Source organism: Aspergillus clavatus, genomic scaffold (assembly GCF_000002715.2).
Source record: "Aspergillus clavatus NRRL 1 1099423829805 genomic scaffold, whole genome shotgun sequence".
In the NCBI taxonomy this organism is placed as follows: Eukaryota; Fungi; Ascomycota; class Eurotiomycetes; order Eurotiales; family Aspergillaceae; genus Aspergillus; species Aspergillus clavatus.
The window spans coordinates 3,040,949-3,055,515 of NW_001517094.1; the positions used below are offsets into that span (position 1 = coordinate 3,040,949).

General features: G+C 52.2%; 7 protein-coding genes across 7 annotated transcripts; 3 read left to right on the forward strand and 4 right to left on the reverse strand.

Annotated features, from left to right (window-relative positions):
• Positions 1-182: 182 nt before the first annotated feature.
• ACLA_028080 (EI24 domain-containing protein) lies at positions 183-1,115 on the forward strand (the record flags this gene model as incomplete). The annotated part of the gene is made up of 3 exons (XM_001269508.1): positions 183-233; positions 312-889; positions 941-1,115. 3 exons carry the CDS (start codon positions 183-185, stop codon positions 1,113-1,115), a joined length of 804 nt encoding a protein of 267 aa, XP_001269509.1.
• A 982-nt stretch (positions 1,116-2,097) lies between these two features.
• ACLA_028090 (uncharacterized protein) lies at positions 2,098-4,096 on the forward strand (the record flags this gene model as incomplete). The annotated part of the gene is made up of 3 exons (XM_001269509.1): positions 2,098-2,123; positions 2,250-3,714; positions 3,764-4,096. The coding sequence occupies 3 exons, from the start codon at positions 2,098-2,100 to the stop codon at positions 4,094-4,096; spliced, it is 1,824 nt and encodes a 607-aa protein (XP_001269510.1).
• A 180-nt stretch (positions 4,097-4,276) lies between these two features.
• Positions 4,277-6,010, reverse strand: ACLA_028100 (uncharacterized protein; the record flags this gene model as incomplete). Its single annotated transcript, XM_001269510.1, has 1 exon — positions 4,277-6,010. One exon carries the CDS (start codon positions 6,008-6,010, stop codon positions 4,277-4,279), a length of 1,734 nt encoding a protein of 577 aa, XP_001269511.1.
• Positions 6,011-6,805: 795 nt separating this feature from the next.
• Positions 6,806-9,159, reverse strand: ACLA_028110 (neutral/alkaline ceramidase; the record flags this gene model as incomplete). Its single annotated transcript, XM_001269511.1, has 2 exons — positions 6,806-8,891; positions 8,951-9,159. The coding sequence occupies 2 exons, from the start codon at positions 9,157-9,159 to the stop codon at positions 6,806-6,808; spliced, it is 2,295 nt and encodes a 764-aa protein (XP_001269512.1).
• A 2,056-nt stretch (positions 9,160-11,215) lies between these two features.
• ACLA_028120 (pre-mRNA-splicing factor SPF27 family protein) lies at positions 11,216-11,916 on the forward strand (the record flags this gene model as incomplete). Its single annotated transcript, XM_001269512.1, has 2 exons — positions 11,216-11,252; positions 11,303-11,916. 2 exons carry the CDS (start codon positions 11,216-11,218, stop codon positions 11,914-11,916), a joined length of 651 nt encoding a protein of 216 aa, XP_001269513.1.
• Positions 11,917-12,044: 128 nt separating this feature from the next.
• Positions 12,045-12,371, reverse strand: ACLA_028130 (uncharacterized protein; the record flags this gene model as incomplete). Its single annotated transcript, XM_001269513.1, has 1 exon — positions 12,045-12,371. The coding sequence occupies one exon, from the start codon at positions 12,369-12,371 to the stop codon at positions 12,045-12,047; it is 327 nt and encodes a 108-aa protein (XP_001269514.1).
• Positions 12,372-12,598: 227 nt separating this feature from the next.
• ACLA_028140 (putative 3-beta hydroxysteroid dehydrogenase/isomerase family protein) lies at positions 12,599-14,176 on the reverse strand (the record flags this gene model as incomplete). The annotated part of the gene is made up of 3 exons (XM_001269514.1): positions 12,599-13,187; positions 13,240-13,885; positions 13,945-14,176. 3 exons carry the CDS (start codon positions 14,174-14,176, stop codon positions 12,599-12,601), a joined length of 1,467 nt encoding a protein of 488 aa, XP_001269515.1.
• Between the last annotated feature and the right edge of the window lie 391 nt (positions 14,177-14,567).

Sequence of the window (14,567 nt, forward strand, 5' to 3'; positions counted from 1 at the left end):
TAGCGGTGATCACGCCGCTTATCGATAAGGCCGCTGGTTCTTGGCGTGTTTATTTGTCCGGCAACATAGCATCATTTCTACTTTGTAGTCGTCCTCCTCCTCCTCCTCTTTCCTTCTTCTGCTCATCATAGTCGATCAGTCTTAGCCTTCGGCTGGCGTTCTTCGTTCTTGATCCAGTCGCCATGTCTCGTTTGTGGGACGTTAGCAAAGCCGCTTGGTTGTACCCCTTTCGAGTACGTGTCTCATCTCTATACAAAATACTATGCTGCCTATGGAAACCAGTTTAGCTGACTTCGTTTACGGTTCAATAGGGAATCTATTATTTCTCGAGGCATCGGTTTCTATGGCCTCTGCTTCGAGCGCGTCTGATCCCAATCGTTCTACTTTCCGCCTTCATCTATGTTAATCTCTTCCTATTCACGTACTTACCGCAAGTTGCCTTTCTCGCAATCTTTCAGGGCGCCGGCGCCTGGGTTAATGGTGCATTCCTCGTCCTTGGAGAGGGAGCTGCCATTGTAGCTGCACTGTTCGAGGCCTTCTTTGTCGACGAAAGTCTGGTGGACATCTTCGACGCCGTACTCGTGAATGAGGGCCACGCCGAGCTCGTCACCACGTCCAGAGTCTTCTATCCCCAAGGCGATGACGTCGTCAAACGCCTGGGTAAACCCACGCACAGCGCGGTTTATTCCCCTTTCTCTCTACGGCAAATTGTCGAGTTTGTTATGCTATTACCTCTGAACTTCATTCCTATCGCAGGAACTCCGATGTTCCTCCTCCTGACTGGTTATCGAGCGGGACCATTTCATCATTGGCGGTATTTCAAATTGCTGGACCTCTCGAAGAAGCAGAGAAAGGAATGGGTTCGTTGGCGGCAGCTGCAGTACACTAGGTATATCGCTCCCATACCCTTCTAGAAGCAGGGTTTCTGACTTGGCCGTAGTTTTGGAACAATCGCTCTTATTCTGCAACTGATCCCTGTTCTGTCGATGTTCTTTCTCATGACGACTGCAGCTGGGTCTGCTCTCTGGGCTAGTGAGATTGAGAACAAACGGCTCACTCAACAAGAACGACTCGACAGCACCCTTGATCCTTATCACGATGATGGTGATGTTTGATTGATACTCTTGCTCCTTTGGTGTTTAGAAGGAATTTTACGGAATATATATACACGGCTGCCACAGCGTTTTGCGGGTTTTCGATGATTCATGGCTGATGGATATGATTGACACAAATAAAACCCTTCAATGACTCCTGATGATTTGCATTGACGAGATCTCAATTATAATCCAAAAGTTCGATAGCTGAATTGTCATGATTGTACGGAGTACACTGCCGTAATATGTGGAGAGCGGAATCACGTGACCGAGCCAAAGATGACTTTCATCAGCAAAGCGATGGATGGCGGCCACCAAGCATCTGGTGGAAACCTACCAGCTATAAGAATTAAGCATTGTTCACTCATCAAGAGTGTCTTTCAAGACTGTGAGTCAGTGATAGGCTCTAGCATTGTCAGTCTTGGCTCTGATCGCTCCATTTGGTGGACACTTGGCTGAACCGATATCGCCTCCCACTCTCGGGTAGCCGTACTATCAGACTCCCCGAGTGTCCAGCCCGACTCCTCGACCGTTATGGGGTTTTCAGTGCTGGTCTAAATCAACCCTAAGAACCATGCCTTTGCTGCCAAGCGTAGCGTCCGCGTATTCTTGTGCTTACCATTGAACCGTCATTCTTTTCCCCCTCTCCACTGTACTGTGAGGCCTTCCATCCACGGTCCACCGGGCGACGGTGACTTCTGTGGCAGCGATTTTAATTTGGCCAGCTTCAGAGTCTTCGGGGAGTACGCGAAAACACTGAGGATATATCCAATTATTCCCTCTACTATATGACTACCTGGGAACTTCTGTCCCTGACGACTCTGATTCCAGGATTCAACATCTGCACTTGCATGTACCATAGCATGGTCAGCTGGAGGCCCCCCTTCAGCACTTGTCAATATTGGCTGTCGATACCCTGAAATCTGGTTCGAGGCATGGAAATAGTTATCATTCCACTCACATATGCCAATGGATCATAAAACCAGACTGAGAAAAGCATGTGATGCTTGTAGTATACGCAAAGTCAAGGTAAGTCGTCCCCTCATATTTGAATGACGTCCAGCTAATCGATCGGCTAAAGTGTGATACAAGTGGACCGCCTTGTCGATCATGCGCAAGTTTGGATATCCCTTGCACATATGAAAGACCAAGCAGGCGTCGAGGTCCTCCCAACCGCCATGCGGAGGCGTTGAAGAAACAGAGACTAGGGACTACTCCTACGGCTCCTAGTGCTGCATCTCCTCCTAGCCCCTCGGACTCTGGTCCCACGATTCCACAACCACCGGTGGTGAGCCAGAACCTGTCACCCAACTCGGTTCCCACTTCAGCAGAATCCATCTGTCCTTTGCCCACTGTGCGGCTGCTGATTGACGATTTTTTCACATATATCCACCCCTTGGTCCCGATCCCTCATGAACCCACGTTTCGTGCTGCCTTCGAGCGACGTGAGGATGCCAGTAATCCTACGTTCCTAGCCCTTCTAGCCTCGATGATCGGGAGTCTAGTGGTATCTTTTCCGAGGAGACCGAAGCTGCATCTCAAGACGGAAGCGGAAAAGACGGCATTCCCGCACTCTATGGCATTGGCCAAACGGTGTCATGACGTTGCTGTCCAAGCCCGAGGTTCTGGCTACCTTGACCGGAGTGCCACCGTCTACGATGCGGCCATCAGCTACTTTCTATGTCTTTGCTCAGGATACGTGTACAACTTTCGACGGTGTAGGGTTTATCTTGCAGAATGCCGGACGATGTTGCAGGTGTATGATCTCTGCCGCCAGTCGACTCTACTGCCGTCATTGGGCCCAACCAGCCCGAACCCTTCTTCATCGTCCATATCACAGGATTCACAGGGCGGTTCCACCGAGCGCCTGGTCGACTTGATCGAACAAGAACTCGCACGACGGTTGTTCTATGTAACGTTTGTCGGTTACTGTTCCTTGCGGCAGATGGGCGCTACTGATAACCCAATCTATGTTCCACCGGAAACTCCGACTGAACGCCACCCGCCGCTGCCACTCGAGGTGGACGACGAATTCATTTTTAAGACACACGTGGAACCTCAGCCAGCTGATCGAGTTTCCCTATTAGTGGGATTTAATGCCAACGTTCGCGTCTTCAGCTCAACTAACTCCTTGTCGGCCTGGGAAATCGCGTTCGGCAGCGGACAAATCTTCGACTGGGACCGGCAACGGTTACTTCTCTTTGAATGTCTGCACAAGGCTAAAGCAGCCCTGGCCAATGTGCCTCCGGAGCTCTCGCTTCACATTCGGAATGAAGTCTCGAATGGAGACGGGGACCTCCATCTTCGCGAACAGCGCAACATTCAATACGAGATTCAGAAGGCTAATATTTATGCCAGTCAACTGGGGACCCGGTCATACTTGGTTGAAAAGTATTGGAGTCTCTATGAAGCGTGGAAAATGTATCACCAGTCATCTGACCAGGGGCTCAAGTCCCCGGTTGAAGCTGAGGGAGTCACATCTGAAGGGATCGACGATGCCGCTCAGAATGACTACATCGGCAAGACGATGGCGGAGGAGCGTCGGCTCGTCATACGCGATTTGCTCGTGCTGCTACAATCCATCAACGAGGTCAACATGGAGCCCAATGGCGTCAGCTTTGTACGCACTCCTTGCTTGTCCTTCCTATCGCCATTGCTAACTGTTCTAGACCGGCAAAGTCCGCCAAGTCGCATCGACTCTCCTCAACCTCCCTCAGTCTAACACGGAGACTACCTCCGCAATTGCTACTCCGGGCCCCAACCCCATCACCCTCGCCGAGGCGGAATCGTATCTCCATGCCTTCATTGACCATCTCATCCGATTAGAGGGCCTCGCGGCTCCAACCCCAGGCACGGCGGGAGCGTTCCCGCACGTACAAGGCCGCGCGATGAGCTATCTGAGTGATCAAACGCAGGAAGAAGAAGACTTGCACGAGTGGGCGAGTCTCAAGGCCTACCAGGCGAAGTTCGCTGAGGCAGGTGGGGTTCTCTCTGAATTATGAACGTGTCCTTCTCAAGGGTGGGCTCTCTATATGAAAATCACTGTATATAATAAATGTATGCATTAGGTAGAATATTTGTTTTGAATACATCCGCTATCTCCATCCATCTCACAGATACAGCCGTCCTTCCAATCGAGATTAATTCCACTTTCCCCCTCCTCTCTCCGAATACAACGAAAATCAAGATCTCGGGGTAGTCGTCACAGTCTGCCTCTCTGTCTCCGTCACAGTCACCGTGCTCGTCTCTCGCTCCGTCTTAGTCATGGTCGAAATCACCGTAGCCGTCACGGTAACCGGCCCCTGCGTAACAGGCACAATCGACAGCTGCGCGATTCCCGCATCCCAGAGCGAGGTCTCCGCGGCGACTGGCGCAGCCGTAGCCGTAGCAGTGGATTCCCTATCCCCCGGGTCGACGGGAGTCGTCACCGTCGCAGTAGTCACAGCAGCAGATGGCGGCGGAGAAGCAGTTTCTTGGACAACCACGATCACGCTCTTTGTTACCGTCGAGGTGGCATGGATGGCTGTTACCTCTTCCTCCGTGGGAGAGGCGGGTGCCGGGGTCTTGTTTGTGTTTGTGTTGGTGTCTGGTTGCGGGGCTTGTTTTGCGGGTGCGGTAGGGGGAGATGCGTGGGTATCTGCTGGGGCCGTGCTGGGCTCTGTCGGTTCAGGCCCAGGCTCTGGGGTAGGTATGGATGTAGCTGTTGGCATTGTAGCTGGCGGTGGTGAATCCTGGGTGACGAAGACGATGACGGGGGTTACGACGGATGTATATGCGGGCTCTGGGAGCGAGGTGTGGAGTTCTCTGTTCGATGCTTCGCTTGGGGAGGCTGGTGCTTCTGTCACCGTCACGGGGGAGGTGCTATCGTGTGTTGCTGGGGTGCTTTGCTCAGGCTCGGGGAGGGAGGTGTGGAGCTGGCTGCTTGAGGTTTCGCTAGGTGATGTGGGTGTCACTAGCTCCGCGACGGAGGTAGCTGCGCGGTGTCCTGGGGGTGTGCTGTGCTCGCTTTCGGTAGGATTGCCAGATGCATTCGGTGAGGTAGCTGTAGCGGAAGAGGAAGATATAGTGTCGACTAGTGTAGGAGAAGGAGGGGAGTCGGTTGTATCAGCGTCGGGCAGGTCTCCTACCACGCCCACGGTAACGGAAGCTGTAGCCAGGTTGATGCTGGATGCAGCACTTTGAGTGGCAGCGGTTGGGCTTGAGGACGTGTTCGGAAGGTCCTGGGAGGCGTCTCTTGTTGTTGAACTGGTTTTGATGGCGGGGACTGAGCTTGGTGCTGTAGGCCCCGGTAGATTTGCAGAGAAGACGCTGTAGGGTGTGGAGCTGGAGCTAGAGCCGGAGCCGGAGCTAGATGGAATGACTGCGTTAGATTTGCTCGATGAGGATGAAGTAGCTATGGATGTGGCCGCAGTATGTGTCTCGCTCGGGGTTGTCATAGAGGATGTAGACACAGATCGTGTTTCGCCCGAAGGTTTTACAGATTCACCAGATGCAACTGGCGAGGACGAAGGAGACGTGGACACGAGCACGGACGCAGATGGAGATGCATATGCGGGATGTGTCTCACTCGGAGCCGTCACAGCTTCGCCAGAAGCAGAAGGTGTATCACCCAGTAGTGTCATAGGTTCCCCAGATGCAGTCGGCGAGGACGAAGACTCCTCTATCGCCTGCGTGCTATGAGCAGTCGGTGATGGCGTGAAAGGAACAACATTGAGCCCACCACCGCCCTCCTCCGAAGCTGCAGGAACATGTACCTGATCAGAAACGATGGGAGATGCTCCGGGAAACGCAGTTGGTTCGACGTCGTGAGTAGGACTGGACGATTGATCCCGAATCCGGAGAGCAGAATGAGCGATCGGACCAGCCGAGCAGGAGGTGAGAAGTGCAAAGGCGATGGTCAGGCGAAGAAAATGCATTTTGCAGAATCAGCGGTAAAGATTGATTATCGAGAAGCAACAGTAGTATCAAAGAGAATCTGGTATATATGGAAATGGAAACGATCTAGAAAGAACGAAGGGACGTGTCGACAAGACAGCGATAGGTGGTATTAGATGCGCATAATGAACAAATAACAAAAGAATAGCAGAGAATGTGAAGAAAAATCTAGGGAATGAGTAGGATGTCAGTAAAGCAGAGACCCAAGGAGCATTTTCCTACCTTATAAACAAGCAGCACAAAGCATTGACAGCTTCCACGACCAGGATCCATCTGGGCTGCAGAAAGTCTGGACCGGGGCTACTGTGCGCGAGGCTCTCACTGGTCGATCTGGCGTTGCAGAAGAATGGATACATACCAAAAGCAATATTTTTGGATATCGTCTTGTCTCAATGCTCGATGTGAAAGAGAAGTGGTTGGTGGATGAGACAAGGATGAAATGGCGCGCGACAAGAAGCGCCGGCGACGATGTTGCAGGACGCGCCGGTGCGGGTGTCAACAGCCATTGATTGGCAATGGTGTTTGACAGGGTCTTTTACAAAGAAATCAATCATTTTAAAACCGTTGGGTTGGGTGAAAGGCAGACGTACTCTGAGGAATGGTTTGTTGTTAAGGAGAAGTCTTAAGCTAAGGGTTGACATCTATGCTCTGGTGGGAGCAATGAGAAGGCAGTGATATAATGGAGTCCAAGACCAGTAGATTCATTCCTGTGACTCATTACTATTGATAGACTCTTCCTGCATCATTACTCTGATATCCACACGCTGTACGGGCGCTCAATTGGTTGCAACGGTAAAAGACTTTCCAATCCCTTCAAACGACTTGATCTTGCCTTGGACGTTCTTCGAATCACCATAATAATGAAAACGATACGTTCCGGCCTGGAGAGCATTCGGATTGTCCAGATTGTAATAGTCATCCTCAATCTGCCACTCAAGTGTGACCTCGCTGTATCCCAATACACCATTGGTTCGTTTCCAATGGTACATCAGGTTCCAATCATTGTCTGTACGCACGGTCTCCCATTTGCCCGTGTCAGGGTTCTGTCGTTCGACCGCTGCAAACGTGGATCCCTGGCGCAGGTTGTTCCGCGGGTTGGCTCCGACGAATGTCGTGCTCGCTGTCTCGCCGGGCTTGTATGTAGTCTTACTAACCGTCGAGACCACGTCGCCAAACGATTTGCCGATCGGAGCGTTGTCATATACAACACCCGGGATGAATGTCAACGATTTGTCGGTGTTGATGGGTGGCTGCAACCCCGAGGGCATCTGGGGGAGAGTGGCAACGTCAGGCGAATCGCCGAGGTACGGGAGATATGAGAGAGTCAGGTTGATATATGCAGCGAGTGTATTGGGTCCGTAAAGTGTCGAAGCACCCTCATAGCGTTGTATACTGTACTCTTCCTCTGTAGCGACGTAATGTGCGTAGCTATTTGACGGAGCGCCCAAGACAACCAAGGGGTTCTTGATCGAAAGCACATCTTTGGCCGACTTGGCAACTGCTTCCTTCCAGCGTCGCCCGGACATGGTAGTCGCTTCACTAGTGGAGATGATTATTAACAACTGACCCACCCGCAGGACCTGGATGTCCACGATGTTTGGCTCCCACGGATACGGCTCTTTGTTGGCTCCCACATCCAAGAGGATGCTCTTGGGCGCCTGGCACTCTCGCTGCTCCTTTGACGGCTGATGGATAAACGCGCGAGCAACGTACCACAATGGGTTAGAATTTGCGGGCCCGGAGCTGTTCTGCGTGAAGTCGAACATACCAGGACCGTCGGTTGTGCCGCCTGCAAAAGAGAAGCCCAGTGATGCAGAACATGTAGTCAGCATGCTAGAATTGAACGGAGACTGGAAAGTATAGCCTGCAAGATCGCGGTAGGCGTGGAAGGCACGGACATTCGAGCTTCCAGTGACTTGAGTTGGGTTGGCGTCTATCTGGCTATACAGCTTCTTCGCTGCCGAGTACTGCAGGCGCCCAATCTCGAAGCAGCTTTTGGCTCCATTGTCCTTTTCGCGGAAGAAGGGCCCGCGACCGTGGCAGTCCTCAGTTTTACCACCACAGGTGCTGTCCGTATAGCGGCACATCTGCTCGGACCCATCCTCACACCATGCACCCAGCACATTTGGGCTGGTATCCCCAACATTCGACTGGGAGAATCCGGCGACAAAGTTATCAGCAAACTTGCCATCGTCCTGGACGCTTCGCTCAAAAAGCCAGGCAGCAACGCCTTTGTTGTCGCCAGTGACCAGAGTATTGTTGTTATACATGGATGTGCCGTGTACGGGGAAGAAGGTGAGAATGGCGGTTGTCTTGTTGTCCGACTCTCTGTCGAACCGCAAGAGAGTCATGGTCTTGTCCACGTTTGCCGAATAGCGTGCTTTTTCGTCTTCGGGATTAGCATCGTACGAGTAAGGACTCCGATTGATGTTCGCATTCTCAATATCGATCGATCCAAAGCTCAAGCGACCTGGCGCCAGGCTCTCGTGGGCCCGTTGGATAGAGAGGACCACGCCGTCAACAATGGCCTGATAACTCTGCTTATCGAATCCCTTGCTGGGGATCTGTGGGAGAAGATAGTTCATCCAAGCGCCTGGCCCTGAATGAGAGTGCGTCCCAGTCAAGGCAACGTTGCGCTCGCCGTATCGCGCATAGTCACCCCCTAGCTTTGCGAGCGCCTCGAGCACTCCATGCCGCACCGCAGTGTCGCCCGTCAGCGCGTCAATAACCAGATAGATTGAAGTGTCATCTGGTTGATCGGGGTTGGCAACAATGAAGGCTCGAGAATAAATTCTCTGTCGTAGACCAGTGCCGATCTGTTCCAGCATAGCATAACCACCAAATGCCACCTCTACCACGGGGCTACTCTAAGGTCAGCGTCTTCATCAATGCCCTTACAGGGTGAATCCAGGCTTAAATACCCCGTAATATCAGCTTTCCCAGCTCCTAGTAAGAAAACATCATCAGACACTGGATCTGCCGCTCTTTGTTCCCATTTCGATGATTGCTTTTCCACAGAGTCGAAACTAGGTGGTGGATTGTACGTCTGAACGATAGAAAGCAGCTGTAACAATACCAGTGCCGTCACCAGGGTTCCAGCAAAAGCGACTCCGATCTTGAAGTTCGCCATGCTTAGAATGAAGCAGTGGGAAATCCTAGACTTGATGAGAATCGGTTACTCAAGCCGTGATGACATCAGAAAGTATGCTGAATGGTCCCTGCGGACTGTACTTGCAGCGTTCCAAAAGGGGAACTTACGAACGCCCTTCTTATCTATCCATCGAATCTCATCTTCATCGACAAGCGAGGATCAGGAACAGGGTTTTCAGACGCCCATCAGACAGCGACATAGCGCATGACCTTGATGCTGGTGCCCAAATAAAAGCGCTGCAGTAGATAGATAGACAGAAGGTAGCATCGCTTGGAGCCGTCATGTTGATGTGAAGTCGTCATCCGCCACTAGACTCGATCGGGGAGTTATGCTCCAATCCCCGCGCAGAATTGACACTCCGATATTCCGTGCTCAGGCAGGGAATGGGACTATTGATGAGTTAGTGGTGCTGATCATTGGTGATGTTGCGAGTATCCTAGCAGAGCGGATGGTTCATGGTTGATATTTGGACTGCGGAGGTGGCTGACATGAGCTTGTTACAGTATGTACTTCCGACATTGATGGGCTCGGAGCTTTTCATTTATATTGGCTTTATGAAATGTGAATGTAACATATAGCAGAAAGGTATTATCCAGTCGATACAATTCTAAAGCACTGGCGTATTATCCTCCTGTGTAAAGGTGGTGCTCCTTGCAAGGTATGTAGCTCTAGCCTCAACGACAAGGCCATATCCTTGTATGTCTGAAGAAGCGATGTATCAAGGCTCTGTAGCTAAGCACTTATCTCAAATGCAAACTACAATTATGCCAGCAGTAAAGAACATGCACGGGTCCATGAATGCCTCGCCCCAGGCGCTCATTCAGCTCAGTCACCTTCGCGACGTAGGCCACCACCACGCCACGCATGAACAATTTGCATAGTCAATCAACAACAAAGTAAAGCCCGAGTAGCATAGTGAATCAGCGCCTGCGCATTTCTGAGCAAAGCCCAGGTTCTGTGCAGCTGTACCTGATGCAGCCGGGGTCCCGGTCGAGCCCACTTTTGCTCACTTCCACAAAAGTAACATAACAAGGAGCGAGGGAGGGACTGCCACAAAGAGTCCGCCTTGCTATCGGTCTCTCTAAAGACATGAGACTGGGTGAAAGAGAGAGAAGACTAGGAAGGAGACTGTATACAACCCTCCCTCCATTCGTCTCGCTTTTCACGATCCTGTTTCTCTTCTTTTCATCTTGCAGAAGTAGGCGAGCGCCACGGCATCATCTCCTTTGCAGTCGTACTTGACAGACACATGGCGGTAGCTAGCGCAGGCTCATCACATCGCTGCATGGTGAATAATGCGGGGTCAACAGCATCAAATTGCATCTGATACCGCGGTTGACTTTGAGCTATCGACGCCAACTCGCACTGATGCAATGATTTGTAGCAGCTGCGCAGGAAGTGAATCCGCGGGCCTCAGTACAATGCAGCAAGACTCGAATACTCAAGCACCTTCATCGGGATCGATGTGAATTCCTTGATCAGCAATCTAGGCGAAGGTAAGAGAGGATCAAACCTCGCATTCATTTCCCGACTTGTAGATACCAACGTCCTGCTGACTGGGGTAAATATAGACCGGGATTTCCTCACTGATGCATGACGCGGTGCAATATAGCTTCTGATACCCTGTGCTCTCAAAGCCAATGAAAGCCATCTCGGAGGGTTGTCAAAAAAGACCTGCTTGACATACTCCGGATGCTTCCTGGTCAACCGCAACCAGTTCCAGATACAATCCAGTAAACCATCTGCAAGATGTTGTAATCGCTATCAGCAAAGAAACGCTGCAGAAATCAAACTCGAGGTAAATAGTAAAATAGAGATGAGTAGCGATTGTTGGAGCAATGCATGGCTGGTCTGTTCGGAAACAACAACGCTGAGTAAGCAGATATAATTCCACCGCCCCGAAACGCAGCAAAAGATGTTGTCGCATACAACCCATCTCATCTCGTCTTATCCTTATCACGAACAAAAAAAAAAGCTTAAACCACAATTCTATCCTGTACTTCATACGAAAGATAATAAGATAATTCTATTCAAAATGCCCGTCATCAACGAATCGCACGACTCCCTCCCCTGTAAGTCCCCCCCGATCCGCAGAAGCCAACCAGCTCTAACCACCCTCCAGACATCGACGCAGAGCCATCAGCCCAAGCACGCGCCGCCGCACAGCACCTCATCACCTCCGAACTCTCCCCAGATCACGCCTCAACCCTCCACCCGGCAATCCCCTCGCTCCCTACCCCACGCTTCACCCCGCTCATGCAGCAGGAGCTCGACCGCAAAGCCGCCGGGCAGCCGCTAACGGGGGGGATCGACCTGATGCGGTACGAGGCGCCAGAGCCACCCGCGCAGGCAGGCGAGGGCGAGACGCCGGATCTGGACGAGTGGCGACGCACGTTGCGCAAGGCGTACACGGCCAGCTCGCATCTGTCGATGCGGCACGAGAACCTGGCGCTGCTGGAGGAGTTTGGTAAGAACGCGTGGCTGGTGGGGAATTCGCAGCTGGAGGAGATCCTGCGCGGGCTGGAGAAGGAGCTGGCGGAGACGAAGGAGGCGGCGGAGGCGGTGAATAAGCAGCGGAAGAGCGCGCAGGAGGCGAGTCGTGGGGAGATGGTTGGGTTGGAGGAGACGTGGAAGCGCGGGGTGGGCGCGGTGCTGGATGTGGAGTTAGTATCGGAGGGATTGCGGTTGCAGGTGCTGGAGAGGAGGCGGCAGCTTGCGCAGCAGCAGGCGCGGTAGGAGGGGGGCGTGTGGGTGTTGGTGTTTGGATCCAACCAACCGACCGGTCAGGGTGTTACACCGGCGCTGTGCATGAATTGAGATTGGGAGACACGGATCTCGCCCCCCTAACCCTTTACATATGATGTCTAGCAGGTGAGAATATAGGCTTGGGCGCAATGGTCATCTAACGGACTCATTCCCGCTCCAAGCTGGTGGTCCGACGATCGCAGGCTATTCGAGTCATGTCTGCGAAACGCAGAATCAGCATGTCGCTCTCGACCAGTCCGATCATCAGAGAATAGGGTGCCACCGCTTCGGCAGTATTGCATTGGTACCACGATCTGTGCATGCCGATGCCAGTCGACCATGCCGATTCGTTCCCAGATCAGCTCAATCACTGATGGAGGGATACGAAGTTCCTGGTCAATTCTGTCGGCCTCCACGTACAATCCATCTAATCGGAATAATACCATTATCATGTCCTTGAAATAAGGTTGCATGCTGCGCTGCCACTCGGAGAATTATACCCACTCATACAGCGTAATGCAAGCGGGCTGATAGATCCCGAACACGTAACCGAAGTACACTATAGAAGTACAAATAGTAATGCGAAGCAGCAAGTCAGACCTATTTAAATAAAATAATTAAGCAGACTGAATATTTTGTCTGAACCACCCAGCTAATCTTACAAGTATAGTCACTATAGCTTCTTCTGCGGCACGACTATATCCACATCCACCCCATCATCTGGAACATACACGATCCCCTTCTTCTCGACCGCACCTACTGTACCATTCTTGGCATTCTGGTTCCACTCCACCAGCTGCTTACACAATCCTTCCAGGGTGGTGATGGGGGCCTTGTAGCCGAGTCCACCTTGCGCCAGCGCGAGGCGCGCGCGCGAGTCATCGGCGATGGTATGCACGCTCGAGACGGCAAAGAGCGCGGGCTGCAGCTGGGCGAGGTCGCCGGTGAGCCTGGGGAGGAGGCGAGGGAAGTAGACGTGCTGGATGAGAGAGTAGCACTCGATGACCAGGGAGAGGAGGTAGAACGGGACGGGTGGAACGCGGGAAAACTTGATGGGGGTTTCGGCGAGGGTGGTGAGCAAGAGATAAATGTCGCTGAAGGCGATAGCAGGGTTCGGGTCTGTGACGACGAAGGACTGGCCGCCGATGTTGGGCAAGGAGGCTGGGGACGCAGTGTGTTCGATGAGGCGCTGTTCGTAGAGAAGGTGTGCAACGGAGACGTTTTCGGCGTTGACGAAGCTTTGAATGACGCGGTGTGTCCAACTTTGTGTCTGTTAGCATTTCCACGTGCCATACTGGGAATTTCTGTACATACGTCGGGGTCCCGCCTGTTCTCAAGTACATTCCTGTGACCGTGGCACTGGTATCGTCGCCGATGCCATAGATGCCGTTCGTAGGTCGGATGCAGCCGGTCCGGAAATTCGAATCGAGGTCGTCGGCCTCACGAACAATCTTCTCTGCCTCCGCTTTGGACACGGCGTAGTTGCCGAAGAATTCGTCGTGTTTCTTCGGCTGAGGTGTCGAATCACCGAGGATCTGGACGATCTGATCTGGCCACTTTTTCCAGGGAGCCGTCCAAAATGACGGACGGTGGATTCCAACCGACCCCGACGAGGTCGACACGAAACAGCTTGCCCCGTGCTCTTTGGCCGCGTTGAGTACATTCCGGGTGCCATTGACGTTGACATTCATACAGAGAGGGAGGAAGGCTTTGTGCCGATCCCCGGGCCTGATTATGGCTGCATTGTGAAAGACAGTCAACGGGAGGTTGGCGACATCCTCCGGCCAGGGTTGCGCAAAAGCTGCCCGCACGACTTTTTCATCCGTGATATCGGTCTGGACATAAGCCACGCCTTGATCAAGGATCTGCTGTTGGGGAGAATGAAGATCTAGAATACGGATGGCAGCCGGGCTTTCGCCACGAGCAAGAAGGTGTGTTACAATCCAGTTGCCGACGAGGCCTGTAATGATTAGAGTCGGTCTTAGGGTTCGTGCTCTATACAATAAAGTCACAACATACCTGATCCGCCCACAACGACATACCGCCTATGCTGCTTTGGTGGGAGGCTCTTGCTCACATCCACTGGGGAATCGATTGCCTTCTGGTAGGCTTCCTTGATTTTTTCGACTGTCCATCGGTGAGGAGACAGCTGGAGGGCCTCCTCCGGGAGCTCCGACATTCTTCGATTGACATGGTAGAGGTAGAGAACGGTCAAGCCTGCAATGCAGGACACCAGGAGAGTCGACGACATGGACACTGGTTTTGGAATCAAGGCGCACTCCGCACTAAGTCGTTGAAAAAGATCGATTGACCGCAGATCCAGCGATTTGCCTTCGGACAGCGAATATCAATGTCCACGGGGCGAGACTGTCGCTCACACTGTATCACACCCGTTCCTGAGATGAAACAGTGCAAGGTGTTTGTTCAACAATTGGTCTATGCTTGCACTTCCTGGAAGAGCGAATTCAATTGCAGTCTAAAGACCGGATGATTGCATACTGAAATATCCGAAAATAAAACCAGGAGCTCAATGGTGTGAGATTAAAGATTGAGGCTGATTGATCATTCATGATTAGTATTATTCTCTAGTCATTAGTATTCGCGTATTCTCGTATTCTCAATGCCAACGGTCTGTTCTGGCC